The sequence below is a fragment of the Camelus bactrianus genome, chromosome 34 (genome assembly GCF_048773025.1).
Source record: "Camelus bactrianus isolate YW-2024 breed Bactrian camel chromosome 34, ASM4877302v1, whole genome shotgun sequence".
Lineage (NCBI taxonomy): Eukaryota > Metazoa > Chordata > Mammalia > Artiodactyla > Camelidae > Camelus > Camelus bactrianus.
In genome coordinates, this window is record NC_133572.1 from 20,458,920 (window position 1) to 20,472,178 (window position 13,259).

General features: G+C 38.5%; 1 protein-coding gene across 5 annotated transcripts in view; it reads left to right on the plus strand.

Moving 5' to 3' along the window:
* FGD4 (FYVE, RhoGEF and PH domain containing 4) overlaps positions 1–13,259 on the plus strand; it is a 169,141-nt gene that overhangs the window by 103,062 nt on the left and 52,820 nt on the right. For all 5 annotated transcript variants that reach the window (XM_045516049.2, XM_010954105.3, XM_045516055.2 and 2 more), the window contains 2 exons: positions 3,775–3,927; positions 11,887–12,070. In XM_045516049.2, coding sequence (XP_045372005.2) covers positions 3,775–3,927; positions 11,887–12,070 — 337 coding nt within the window. The remainder of the gene's footprint in view (positions 1–3,774; positions 3,928–11,886; positions 12,071–13,259) is intronic.

The following is a 13,259-nucleotide window of genomic DNA, read 5'->3' on the forward strand; positions in this document are numbered from 1 at the left end:
TATTCTGCAGTGGAGACACTAGGCAGACACCACCCTACCCAGAGACCAAGGTTAGCGTCACATGTGACAGTCATGCTGAATATCATGCAATGATATAACACAGTGGGATGGATAGCATGCCTCTGGTGTTCTTTCCCAAACCCATAAACCCAGTCTAATCGTGAGAAAACATCAGAGAAACCCAGTGTGAGGGACGTCCTACAAAATACCTACTCCCACTCTTCAAAAGTGCCAACGTCATCAAAGATAAGCAAAGACTGAGTAACTGTCTCATGGATTGGAGAACTAAAAGCAACACGGTATCTTGGTTTGGATCCTGTGACAGAAAAAGGATGTTAGAAAATTGGTGAAATCTGAATGAAATATGTGGTATTGGGCCAATATTACGTTCTTAGTTTTGTCTGTGTTTAACACCATGGTTATCTAATATGCTAACTTAAGAGTCTGGGTGCAACTCATGTAAATCTAAAGTTATGTCAAAATAAAGTGTTTTTTAAAGTATCTCTTTACTTCTGGACAGTATACTTCTAAGAAGATTGTCTGCCCTAGAAGCTACTCTGTGCTCCTGAATCAAGAGATTTTCTTGCAGGAGGAGGGTATAGCTCAGGGATAGAGTGCATGCTTAGCATACACAAGGCCCTGGGTTCAATCTCCAGTCCCTCCTCTAAAAATAAATAAATAAGTAAACCCAATTACCCCCCCCCATAAAAACATTTTTAAATTTTTTAAAAAAGAAAGATTTTCTTGTCCTGCAGGGTGGAGCCCATCCCGATGTGCTGGGCTAGAGACTCGGTGCAGTTGGGGGAGATGTTACGCGTGGGTGAGGCAGTACAGACATGAACACAGCCAGGCCACAGAGATGTGATCTGACGTCATGGATGCCATGACAAGAAATCAGGCTTGAAGAATCAAGAACCAGTGGACTTTGCTTTGGAGTAAATCCAATCTCAATTTGTGAAAAGAGCCTGTCAAGAATAAGTTGGCAAAACATAACAACCCAACACAAAGTTTTGCAAATAGCAGGCAGTCCCCCTAACCAGTCAGAGCAATTATCTGCCACTCACCTGTGTCGTGCAAAAGAAGACACATAAATGAAAGTTAAGCCATAGTGGGAACCTCTTCTGTTGGAACAGGGAGGTCTGTGCAGCCAAAGATGAGGCTGAATTAACTGAGAATATCTGAGAATACCCTGCAGTTAGCATCTGTCTAGACAATCTTTACAGGAGGTATGACCCGGCAAGCATAAGTGAGTGACTCCAAGACAGAAGAATACAAAATGGTTAGGACCAGTGGCTAAGCAGATTATCAGCCTTCATGAGGAGACAGTATGTAAATACTAACCCATGCCAACTTAATGTAACTGGTTGTATCTGTGCCCAAGATAACTGTTTAATTACCCCTACTGGTTCTTCTTGGTAAACTGGAATCTGAAAGCCTCTATGGTTATTATAAAATTTATTTAATGGGTAGACCATCTGGTTACAATTTTGGTTTCAAGTCCCTGTTATGCAACTGGTACCCAAATAAGGACTGTCTCCAAATGTGAGTAGGCTGAGTCCGTCATAAACAAACAAAAAGAACTTTTCCTTTGTATTGCTAGTATCCAAGATGTTAGAAGATGAACTATTTAATGAAATGGTGCCATCTAATTTTAAGCACACTTCCTGTACCATGATGTGTTTGATCTATACCAGTAGTCAGCAGACTTTTCCTATAAAGGACCAGTTAGCAAATAATAGTAAAGATTTTGGGCTTTCCATGGTCTCTGTCTTTGCTTTTTTTTTTTTTTAAATGACCTTTTAAGAATGTGTTTTCTGTGTCTTTCACCATATTTTCATACCTCATGGTAACGGCTGAAGTTTGGAGACGAGTTTTAAACAATGATCTGCAATGAAGTTTGTGGCAATGGATTTTTTTTGTCACTGGCAAAAGATTATAATCGTGACTTTAATGGATTTAAAAGAAAATGGGTGTGTAGTTGATCTCTTACTGCAGGCATTTTGGCACATTCATCTGAGATGTTCTCGAATTATCTTGTAAACCTATGGGATCCTGACAATTTGCTATCCAGAAATTAAGTGCCTAGTTTTTAATTTCAGATTATTTATTCAGGATATGTTTTGTTTCTAAGTAGGTTCTTTTTTTTTTATTGAGTTATAGTCAGTTTACAATGTTGTGTCAATTTCCAGTGTAGAGCACAATTTTTCAGTCATACATGAATATTTATGTATATTCATTTTCACATTCTTTTTCACCGTGAGCTAAGACAAGATCTTGGATATATTTCTCCATGCTATGCAGTGTGTACTTGTTCATCTATTCTAAATATACCTGCCAGTATCTTACAAATCTCAAACTCCCAGTCTATCCCTGCCCATCCCCCTCCCCCCTGGCAACCACAAGTTTGTGTTCTATGTCTCTGAGTCTGTTTCTGTTTTATATCTAAATGGGTTCATTTTCAAAGTGGTTTCATCTTTTAATTCATAACAGTGGTGATCTGTTTTTTAAAGATTCAGTTTGAACACTGCTTTATCCAGTTGGCAGCCCATTTTTGCAGAAGGGTGTCTGATAAAACTCCTTTAATATGTTTTAACATGAGTCTCTAATAACTTCTCAGACAATACTTGGAGCTGTTAATAGCTTCTAAACTTTATCTGAAGAAATTTTAAGGGGAGCACAGAAAGTAAAACAGTACTGTAGTTTTTAATCAATATTAATCAAGAATCAATTGAAGTATTTACTCAATAGAGAGTTGATTGGATTTTATTAGCTTTTCTTGTTTTAAATAATAATTAAGGCTTTTATCTCTAATGATTCTCGTTTTAGATATTTGGCTTCTATAAAAATGAAACTCTTTGTTTTGTAGTCAAATGATAGTTTCTTAAATGGCACATACTTTTTAATGATAGTGGATTTCCTGGTAGAAATTTTATTTTCTCCTGAACAAGGTCCAATCTGTTGTTAAAATCACCGTGTCAACTAGAAGAAAGGAAAACTTAATGTGCATATAAAGAGAAAATGCTGGCATATAATTTCTTGAAAAGTCTCTGAAATTTAGTATTTAACTTCTTATATCAGAAATTGAACTAAGAATTGACCTGTTCTCCTTCATCTGTCTCATGATGCTTTAAAAGATTTCAAGTTGTAAATAAATGTAACAGTGTTATCTATATAATCTCATTTTTAAAAAACCATGGGTAATAATAACTCATATGTGTTCATCTGGAGTCTGAGTAAGCTAGTAAGACAAGGGTGTGGGGGGGGGACTGGGTGGGTGGGTGTGTATTTGTATTTGTTCATTTCCAGTCAAGCCATTCTTCTAGAGCCTTTAGGTCAGCTGTCACACTCATGCTTTCTTGCTTTGTGTTTTTGAACCACTCAATGACTGGTGACTGACTGGCTGCTGGAAGGGAAGCTTTTAACAGCTTAGTGCTGGGGCCCCCTGGCCCTCTCCTTCGCCTGCATCTAGCAGCTGCATTCTGCCCTTTCTGTGGCCCTGCCAGGAAAGTGGATGGGGGTGGGGGTGGAGAGTGTGTGTGTGTGTGGCAGCCAGCAGTCTCTGTCAGCACACATTATAAGGTTTCTCAAGCACATGGAATGAGATCTGTCTTAGGAAAACTCTTTGTCAAGGCCAACACGTGTGGGAAGAGTATCTCTCTGCTTAGTCTGGTAACTAACTGTTTTTGTTGTGTGGGGTTAGAAGGAACCGAGTCACGAGACGTAGTTAGGCTCTACCTCCGTGTTTACCTGCCCTTTCCTTTTGAACTCTCCCAGGCTGCAGTATCTGTCCAAAGATCACTAGAATTCCACCTTCTTTGAAGAGCAGCACAGCCACGCTGGTTGATCAGAATGTATCTGCTGAAGAGGCTCAGGGAATAAATGGGAAAACGCCAGCAAAACACGCAGCTGCAAGTCCAAAGCCACAAGGTACGCTCGTCGGCGGGGGGTGGGGGGGTTGATCACGTCGGGTGCTTTGTTCATCGATGAAGGCTACGCAGAAGAATGACAATCACTAAGAAAGAGCTTCAGGCTATAAATGAGAGGAATTGGGTGCATTTATTGTTTTCAGGAGAAAAGTCAGTCTGTGAACCTGCTCAGGCGGAGTTTCTGCTCCTAAAACACCTTGTACGTTTCTCGGTTACAGTTCTTTTCATGCTGCAGAAATTATGTGTCCCCTTAATGGAACTGTGATCTCTTCATGCGTTATGCGTGACATGGTACAGAGCCTAACTTACTGTGTGTATAACAAATATGTAACAATGAATGTGTGTTTAGAAGTATTGTCAGAAAGTTACCATGACTTGCTAGATGTCAGAGGTTCTGTGGAAAATATCATTCCAAAATAGTGCATAATATACTTAGCAAGAACGTGATTTTACAATATTAAGGAACTAGGGCTCTTCAAGCTTCTTAGTAAAGACATCCACAGAAATTAAAAGTAAACAGTGCCTCCATCGAGGAATTGAGCATCCAACAAGGGGAAAACTTTATACTGGAGGAAGCCTTTCAACGTTTTGTTCAGTGACCGTTTCCTTTTACAAATAAATTTCTAGTGAACTAGGTATTAACTTTGAGAAATAGCAAAATTATAATTTTGATGATTGAGAGCAAGACCTTTTGAAATGGAACACAAAACTAAGCTATACTATGGCTTACTGTGTAGTTCCTAATATATTTTCATTTATATCAAATGAACATTCAGCTAAGAAACAATACTAGGCATTTTCAGAATCACTATACTTTGGAAAAGTCAATTTCTATGTGGATTATGTCGGATTTATTTTAGTTTCTTTCTTGTTCTTATGTTTCAAGGATTTCTGAAAGAGATATTTAAAAGGGAGTTAAAAATGGAATCTTCTAGTTTATGGGATATTTTTCTTTTTTTCCTCACTACTAGCTATATTGGTGGTGGTACGGGATACAGCTGTTGAGCAAGGTCAGATAACTGGAGATTCAAATGAGTAGCCCATCCGTGAGTTTATAATCTTATTTTTGACCATACTCCTCCCTATGACATTGATGCAAATATGAACATAGAAATTTTTCTGATCATGATTTTATTTGCACAATACAGATTCCATCTTGCTCGTTAGACCTAAGCTGATGTCAAGTAAGGTAAAAATATAAGACATAAATACAATTGAATTTTATGTAATTGCTCAGATCAAAAGCATGAATTTCATTATTTATAAAGGCTGTTTGGAAAGATTCATTGTATCACTTTATTGTTTTTTTGTACTTCATTGAGATAAATTTTAGCAATGCCCTTCCTGAGCTGCCACGTGCCAAAACAATCCTATTCTTAAGGGAGAAGACACTGACCTTGCTTTTTTACTTTTTTGTAGTTGTATCAAAGTCTATGCATTGCTGTTTAAATACATATGTTTACTTCCTATCCTGAATATGGATTAATATATAAAATTTTATATAAATACGGAGAGTATTTCCAGGTATTAAGTAAACCATGTAGAGTACTTTCTACCTCGTTTTCAAAATACTCTCACTCATTGTTTGGCCCTTCCCTGGCCCCCCCTAGCTAAAATTTTAACCCCCGTCTCACCCCTGAAATCTCTTTATTTCCTCATCCCTGCTTTGTTTTTTTCTCATTGGTTACAGTCTGGTCTACTATGTATTTAAGCCTTCATTTGTTTTTTTTTTCCTGTCTTTTACACTGCTGCATCCCCGTGCCTCTCGCACAGCATAGCAGGCCTTCAGTAGTACTGTTGAATGAACCCCTGCTCCATCACCACATTTCGTTTTTACTTTGTTTGAAACTTAGAATGGAGGGAGGGTATAGCTCAGTGGCAGAGTGCATGCTTAGCATGCACCAGGTCCTGGGTTCAATCCTCAGTACCTCCATTAAGATAGATAGATAGATAGATAGATAGATAGATAGATAGATAGATAGATGAATTATTTTTAAAACTAAAATAATACTTGGAATGTATGCCATCTAGAGACCAGCATCCTGAAATGAGGCTCCATCTTGGTATTGACAAATCAGCTGCCAAATGGATTGAGCACTGCTTACCTATCGACTTATGACTGATTGTGTTTCCCACCCTCTAGTGGAGAGAAGCCTTTTGATTCCTGCAAACCCTTAAGGACATTTGGGTGGCCGAGGCTGAGAAGTGGAGGGGGACTCCTTGCGCAGAGTGAGGGGCTATCACACTGACACCTCTCTTCCCATGTCCTTGTAAATCCCTCGTAAGGCACGTGTGGTGAGGCTGCTGGGACTTCAGGATCCATTATGGAATTTGAGTTCAACTTGAAAACTCTTATTCTGGATCAGTAGTTCTCAACTGGAGATCATTTTGCAGGCCTGCTGCGCCCCCTCGCTGGCTGTGTCTGGGACGTGCGGCTGGCTTCTGACGGGTGCAGGCTAGGTCTGCAGCGCAGCGTCCTCCGGGGCACAGGCCAGCCCCGCAGCTGCCCCCCAACAGAGAAATATCCAACCTGAAATGTCAGTAGTCTGAGAAACTCTGATCTGGATCGTAAAAATAGCTTGTAATTAAGTTTTATTAGTTTCTCATGTGGAGTGCTAATAATATCATAGCTACAGTTTATTTCAGTGATTTTTAAAAGGAGAGAATAATAAATACCTTTATTAGTGGTGACTGTGCTCTAGCAACATCAAGTTTATGTTTTTGTGTTTATTAATTACAAGTAAGTAAATCCTAAGGATGTAATGTGCAGCATAGTGACTATAGCCAATAATACTATGTTGTATATTTGAAAGTTGCTAAGAGAGATCTTAAAAGTTCTCATCACAAGAAAAAAAATGTATAACTGTGTGTTGACAGATGTGAACTAGAGTTACCATGGTGATCATTTCGCAATGTATACAAATATCAAGTCAGCATGTTGTACCCCTGAAACTAATACCGTGTTATATGTCAATTGTATCTCTTTTTAAAATTACCAACAGGTAAATATTTTTGAAGAATTATATTTTTTAAAAGGATAAAAGAGTTAAATTTTATATTAGATAAGCTTGCATCTGAATCTAAGCTTAAGGTACAGCTTTTGAAATGGATTCCTTCTATAGTTAGAGCTAGTTTGTCCTCAGAAAATACCCTAAAGGAAACAGTGGTTTATTCACTTCACACCAATCCTACCGGTCAAGCAAACAAATTACTGAACAACTCCAATATAAGTCTTTCTTCCTGCTGACCACTTTTAATATTGGCCAATTTCCTGCCATGCTAGATAGACAGAAGTCAGAAGAACTTCCTAGCAATTAAAGGTAATTGTCCTTTTTCTCTTGGGAGCTTTGATCCATGACATTCTCCATAGTTAACTGTTTTGATAAAGCCCACATACTGTCACTTCTCAATCATTAAACCTTAATGTTTAAAAAAAGTTTCATGAACTTTGAAAGCCACATTATTGTTCAAATAATTTAGTAAATATACTCAGTTTACTCAGTTGAGTAATTCATCACATCTGCCTTAAGTAAATAATTCTATGTGTAATGTTTCATTCTTAAAGTGTAATGTGTTACAAATTTATAATGCGTTAATATATAGCCGGCTCTTGTTTTTCATAGTAAGTAAAATAAGAGCAATTGAAATCTCCTGGTAATCCCCAAATTTCAACTGATGTAAAGAAAAAAAGTGTTGCTTGCTAGCGATTCCAGTTCTACAAGGGTCAAGCCAATGGCTATCGCCTTCGCCCACCAACTATGTACCCTGAGGGGAATTCAGTGGAGAAAACCAGAGAGCACTCCTTGCTTCGGATGCACCATCCCCTGCAGAGTTCAGATGGCTATCTAAGGAAGAATTTCAATGACCCCAGGTTCTTGAATCTTCCCTACATAGAAAAGCACTAAAATCATTAACTTGCAATGTCTGTTCTTTGTGGTTAGCAGTAATCTTTTTATGCTTAACTACATGTTTTTTTCCAGTTAAAAAAAAAAAAAGTTTCTCTCTATCCTGACTCCTCCCTTGCCTCTTTGGAACAGTTCTTCAGAGCCATCGGAGAGGCTGTCTCCCTGGCTATAGTTCTCAGTAAAGTCCCCGGATAAAACTTAATGCACAACTCTTCTGTTGTGCGTTTTTCTTTCATTTGACAGTGGCAATTAGTTTCTTTTTCATTCCCAATCATTATTTTGCATACTTGGAAATTTTTGAATAATCAATTTTTTGTTCTGGTTACCGTCTGTAAGATTTCCTGCAATAGAGCCCATTTTACTTAGAGTCAGCTAGATGTCTTCAGCTGAGCACGTCCACAACTCGAATACCAATCTTCTCTACAGAAACTGCTTTATTTGTTGTGTCAGTTACTGCCAATTCCATCCTGCCGGCTGTTCGGGCCAAAAGCCTGAGTCAGTCTCGATCCCTCTCTCTTTCATACCTCACATTTAATCTAGCAGGGAAACTTCTTTTTAAAATATACCTGAAGTCTCACTAGTTTTCACTGCCTCCCTCTAAGCACTGTCGTATACACAGTAACCTCCTAACTCCTCCCGGTTTCTGCCCTGCTCCCACCCTGCTTGCCTCCTTCTCAACTGCAGCCAGCGTGGTGCTGTTGGGATTTAAGCCATGTCACATCGTCCTCAGCTCAGAACTCTAGGGGAACTTCCCCCTTCACTCAAAAGTCAAATTCCTTACAGTACTCCACCGGTCTGCATTATCCACCGGTGTGCATTATCATCCCTCCCTCTGACCTCAATACCTGCTCTGCCCGCCCGCCGGCCGCTTTGGCTCCCGTCACATCGCCCTCCGCTGGCCTCCAGCTTTCACTCAACCTGACTGAGAGCTCTTCCCCAAGTAACTCCCTTCACTGCTTTCATTCTTGTTCAAATCTGCACTTCTCAAAGAGGCCCCCTTTGAACACCTTACTTAATACTGCAGTCTGCCCTTCCCCCCCACTCCCTACACTCCAGATCCCTTCTATCTTGTTTTTTTAGCCCCTCTCCCCTTTTTTCTCCCAGCATTTAATACCTTCTGATACATGGTTTACTTATTTTTTTGTTTCTTATCTTTCCCTTTATTCATTAACGTGGTTAAGTGCATAGAACTTAATTGGTATTCAATAAATATTTGTTGGATCCATGAGAAAGTAAACATTAAAAAAAAAACCTGTGTAGATATTTAAGAATTTCTCTAGGATATGTATATTCTGCATATATATATATATATATATGTATTTCCTAATGGTTGCATTACTTTATACTCCCTCTCAAAAATGTGTAAGTTCGCATCACTTCATAGCCTCAGTGACACTTCGTATTGTTAGATTTTGAAATTTTCGTTAATCTGATGGGGCTGAAGGAGTATCATATTGTGGACTTAATTTGCATTTCTCCAGTTACTGGTGAGATTGAACCCTATTTTTTCTGTTGACATCCTTTGGGCTGCAGGGGGAAGAAGTACTACGTTGAGTTTTAGGTATAATGACCTGGAGGTGCTGATAGGACACCTAGAAGGTGTCCAGAAAGCATTTGGAAATCAGATGTAAAAGGAAAATCAGAAATGATGAGGGAGACAAGAATCATTTTCACTCATCAGTTATCTTTTCAACAAAGTACGCGCTGTCTTCCTCGAAGACAGTGGTTTTGACACTTTGGCCATTCCTGACCCTCGAGATTTTTGTCTTATGCATGTAGTATTTGTGTTCTTTTATTCAAATGTATAGTAAACCAGTAAATGTACACGTTGGGTTGTCTCCCTTGCTAAAACAGAAGCCTCCTCTCTGCTTCTAAAGTAACCGTGTACTTGATGCTCAGCTTTATCAGCATCTTTAAACTGTCTCCCTGTTAGAATATGAGCTCCTTGCTGACGTGTTAATTAATTAGTTCCTTCAGGTATTCTACGAATTTGCCAAGCACTGTGCAGGAAGTTACTGTGAATATGGTTGTGGTCAAAACAAACATTCCTTACCCTCACAGGACTCCAGCCTTGTTTCAGAGAAACCTTTATGTCTATAGTGTATTTAATACTTTCATGGCTGGTCTATTATTTAATACTACTTATTACTGCTTATCATGATAATTTATTGTAAGCACTGTAGAGAAGATACACAGTGCTGTGAAACATTTTAATAAGAGAGGCATAATTGAGATGGGAAGTCAGGAGAGTCATCTCTGAGAGACTGACTGGCTGGTAACAGACTATTTTATTTCCATCCTTCAATCAACAGTGTCTGAAATAATAATAGTAAATAAGGATATAGTAAAAGAAAATAACAATGATAAAGAAGGAACGTTCACTGAGTAAACTCTAGATTAGCTGGAGGAATTATTTTATAACAGCCTTTACACACAGAATTGTAAAGAACATGTTAACTTCCTTCTTTGAATATTCTAGTTAGGAATATTGAAATTATTCCAAATGTTAAAACTTTTTTTTTTAGTGGGTTATTGTCCTGGTTTACTGTTTTGGTATATGGTTGTCCTACACAGGAAATTTTTCCTTAAAATTAACAAATATCACACTTGTATAAGGCCCTTTCTTTCCCATGGATACTAAATTAACCTCCCCCAACCCCAAGTATATCTTGGAACATAGTATCATTTTCACTTTAAAAAAGCATGTCATTTTTTTTTAACTGGAATTTTCTTCTTGTCTGTGTTGAAAAGGAAAAATGTACATTGTTACACCTGTAGCTCTTTGTGAGATTTTTTTCCGTCTCTCTGTAAGAATTGATAACTGGCACAGAAATGGTGAAATCTAGGCCAGTGAGCATCCGGCGACTGTCAGCGAGCTGAGCTTATTACAGAAGAGACGAGATTACTGAAATCCAGGGTACCCGGCTCTGAGAAAATGGAGCATGTAATTAGAAGAAGACGTGATTCGTCATCCTTTTTCCAGAAGATAGGAGAAGGGTTTAAAAAAAAAAATGAGATGATTCTTTGGATTTGTTTACAACTGGTGATAGAATATATAACGTGTAGGTATTTTTCTTCTACCCAGAATGTTAATCGAAGAGAAAAATGATACTAGTTTTCAAAATTGAAGTGATTCTTGTATTGGTTAAGCACTTATGTTTTCTCATCTATGGAATTTCTCATCCATTAGAGGAAATCTGTAGATTTTTTAGTATTTTGGAAATGATCTGTTCCTATTCTATTGAGTGGAGGACTTAATAGTCAGCAAATGACTTGGGGTATATTAATACCAGTCAGCTACTGAACTTCTGTAACCCCCTTCTGCAGATTTACAGTGAGGAACAGAGGTAATAACCAGGTGGGGGGCGGGGCAGAGTGTCAGTACCAGGCGTAACATGGGATCAGCCTTGTTGCTCCAGGCCCCTCACTTAAGATCTAAGCCTTCACAGACATAGGAGGCAAGTAACGATACGTACCTCCGAGGACTGCAAAGGAAACGTTTCATCTGTGATCAAAAGAGATGAGGTGCTTCTGTTAAATGGGAGGGTGCGATAGTAATACAACGTTATACTACTGTTGTTTGTTGTTTTGTTGGCTTTTATGTCTAACCTACTAGCTCTGAATTCTGGTATGTCTGTTATCTCTCTGTTATTAGAAAGTCTTTTGTAGCAAGCAGTGCCTCCCTAGGAATTAGTTTCAAATTTATCACTTGCTTTTTTCTGTTTAGGTAGGTAACTACTGTGTTATCGCTAACAGAGTTTGGCATGCTGCAGCCATGCATATGGATCCATAGATGTTTAGTGAAGCCATGTTTTAAATCACTTAGAATTGAAAGTACCACGTGAATCTTGGAGATGGGATTTCCACAGGACACAGAGAAAATGTCCAAGATAGATAAAAGTCCCTTGGTTAAAGTTCAGTACAAATGTGACAGACCCCTTTACAAAAGTTTGGTGATGCGAGAAAGACTTTTACACGCAGGGCACCAGAATATTTTTTTTGTTAAGGAACAAATATCAGTGAAATGCTGAATTCTATTAATTCTTTTTCTACAGTGCCTCCAAAGCCATTTCATCTGCAGAATTCACCTTCGTCCAACATACACCAAACCCCCAGGCATAAAGCTTTATCTAGTGCAAAACCAAGGATGGAGGAAGTTAAACCTGCCTCTGCTTCTTGTGTCTCAAAAGAAAAACCCAGTAAGGTATCAGATCTCATCAGTCGCTTTGAAGGAGGCAGGTAAGAGCTAACTTACACTGGGAGAAGGCAGAAGGGAGAAGAAAACTGGTTTTTGAAAAATACGATAGTTATAGATATGAAAATTAAAAAATATATAGTGTTTTACTCCATTAGTTTGGTAGAGCTCTAGAAAGAGTGACTTTCTTAAATGCTAATTTTGCCCTAATATGAATTGTCATTTATTACATATTACCATCGCCCATTACTGTGGCCCAGCCCTCTCATCACACATGTGCTGTGCAGATCCCTGGATGTGCTCTGTCTGGCTTCCTCTGTATATGTCACTCTGTCTGCATGTTATCACCCCTTGGAGTCACTCTGGTGATCGATAGGTACCTGGGTTGGAAAGGCAAGAGCTTGTCCCTGCCTCTTTGTTTCTCGCTCTTTGTGCTTGAATATAACTTCTGTGGGCCTGTCCTGTGTCTTCTTTAGGACCCATTTTATTTAACGCGGGTCTTCTGTGTCCATTCAGTCCGTTTACCCCTCTCCCCGTATCCTAGGTTTTGTGAAGAGAGACAGGCAACAGCAAAATTCATGCTAAATTTCAGTTTGTATTTATTAGATGCAATGTTATATTCTTTAGTCCTAATGTTTCACAAAAGGTAGGTGAAACGTATGTTTCTCACTTAAAGATAAAAAGCAAACTTACCGAAGTTGCTCTTCTATACATGACCCTCAATTGTTTCTTCATAGAATTCTCGTCACTGACTTAAATACAATTTTTAAATTTTTTCATCAGAAGGATTTTATTTTCATGTGTCACCAAAAGTCTGTATATAATTAAACCACATACATAACTTTACTTTCATCCTTGAAGCCAAATGTTTCCATTCATTCTAGCATGGTACTTGGGGATGGGTTTCCCAATGGGTGATTTCATTATTTGCAGAATAAGGAATTATTTATGTACTGGATCATAGCTTGGAAATACTTTAAAATCTTCTGGAAATTGTGACCAGCTACACCACTGCAGTGTCCCTCCTTTATGAGACTATATTTAGGAACAAGTTCTGGTGAAAAGTAGTTCAGAAGCCTGACTTCATTTTTCATTCTTTAGTCCATTATGGGAACCTGAGTCATACATCTGTCAACTTCAGCATTTCCTCTGAAGTAGGATTTTTAATACCTTTGCTACGTTAAATGATAGTCATCTTTACTAGAATGATTTATTTCCACTTAAATTTTTTTT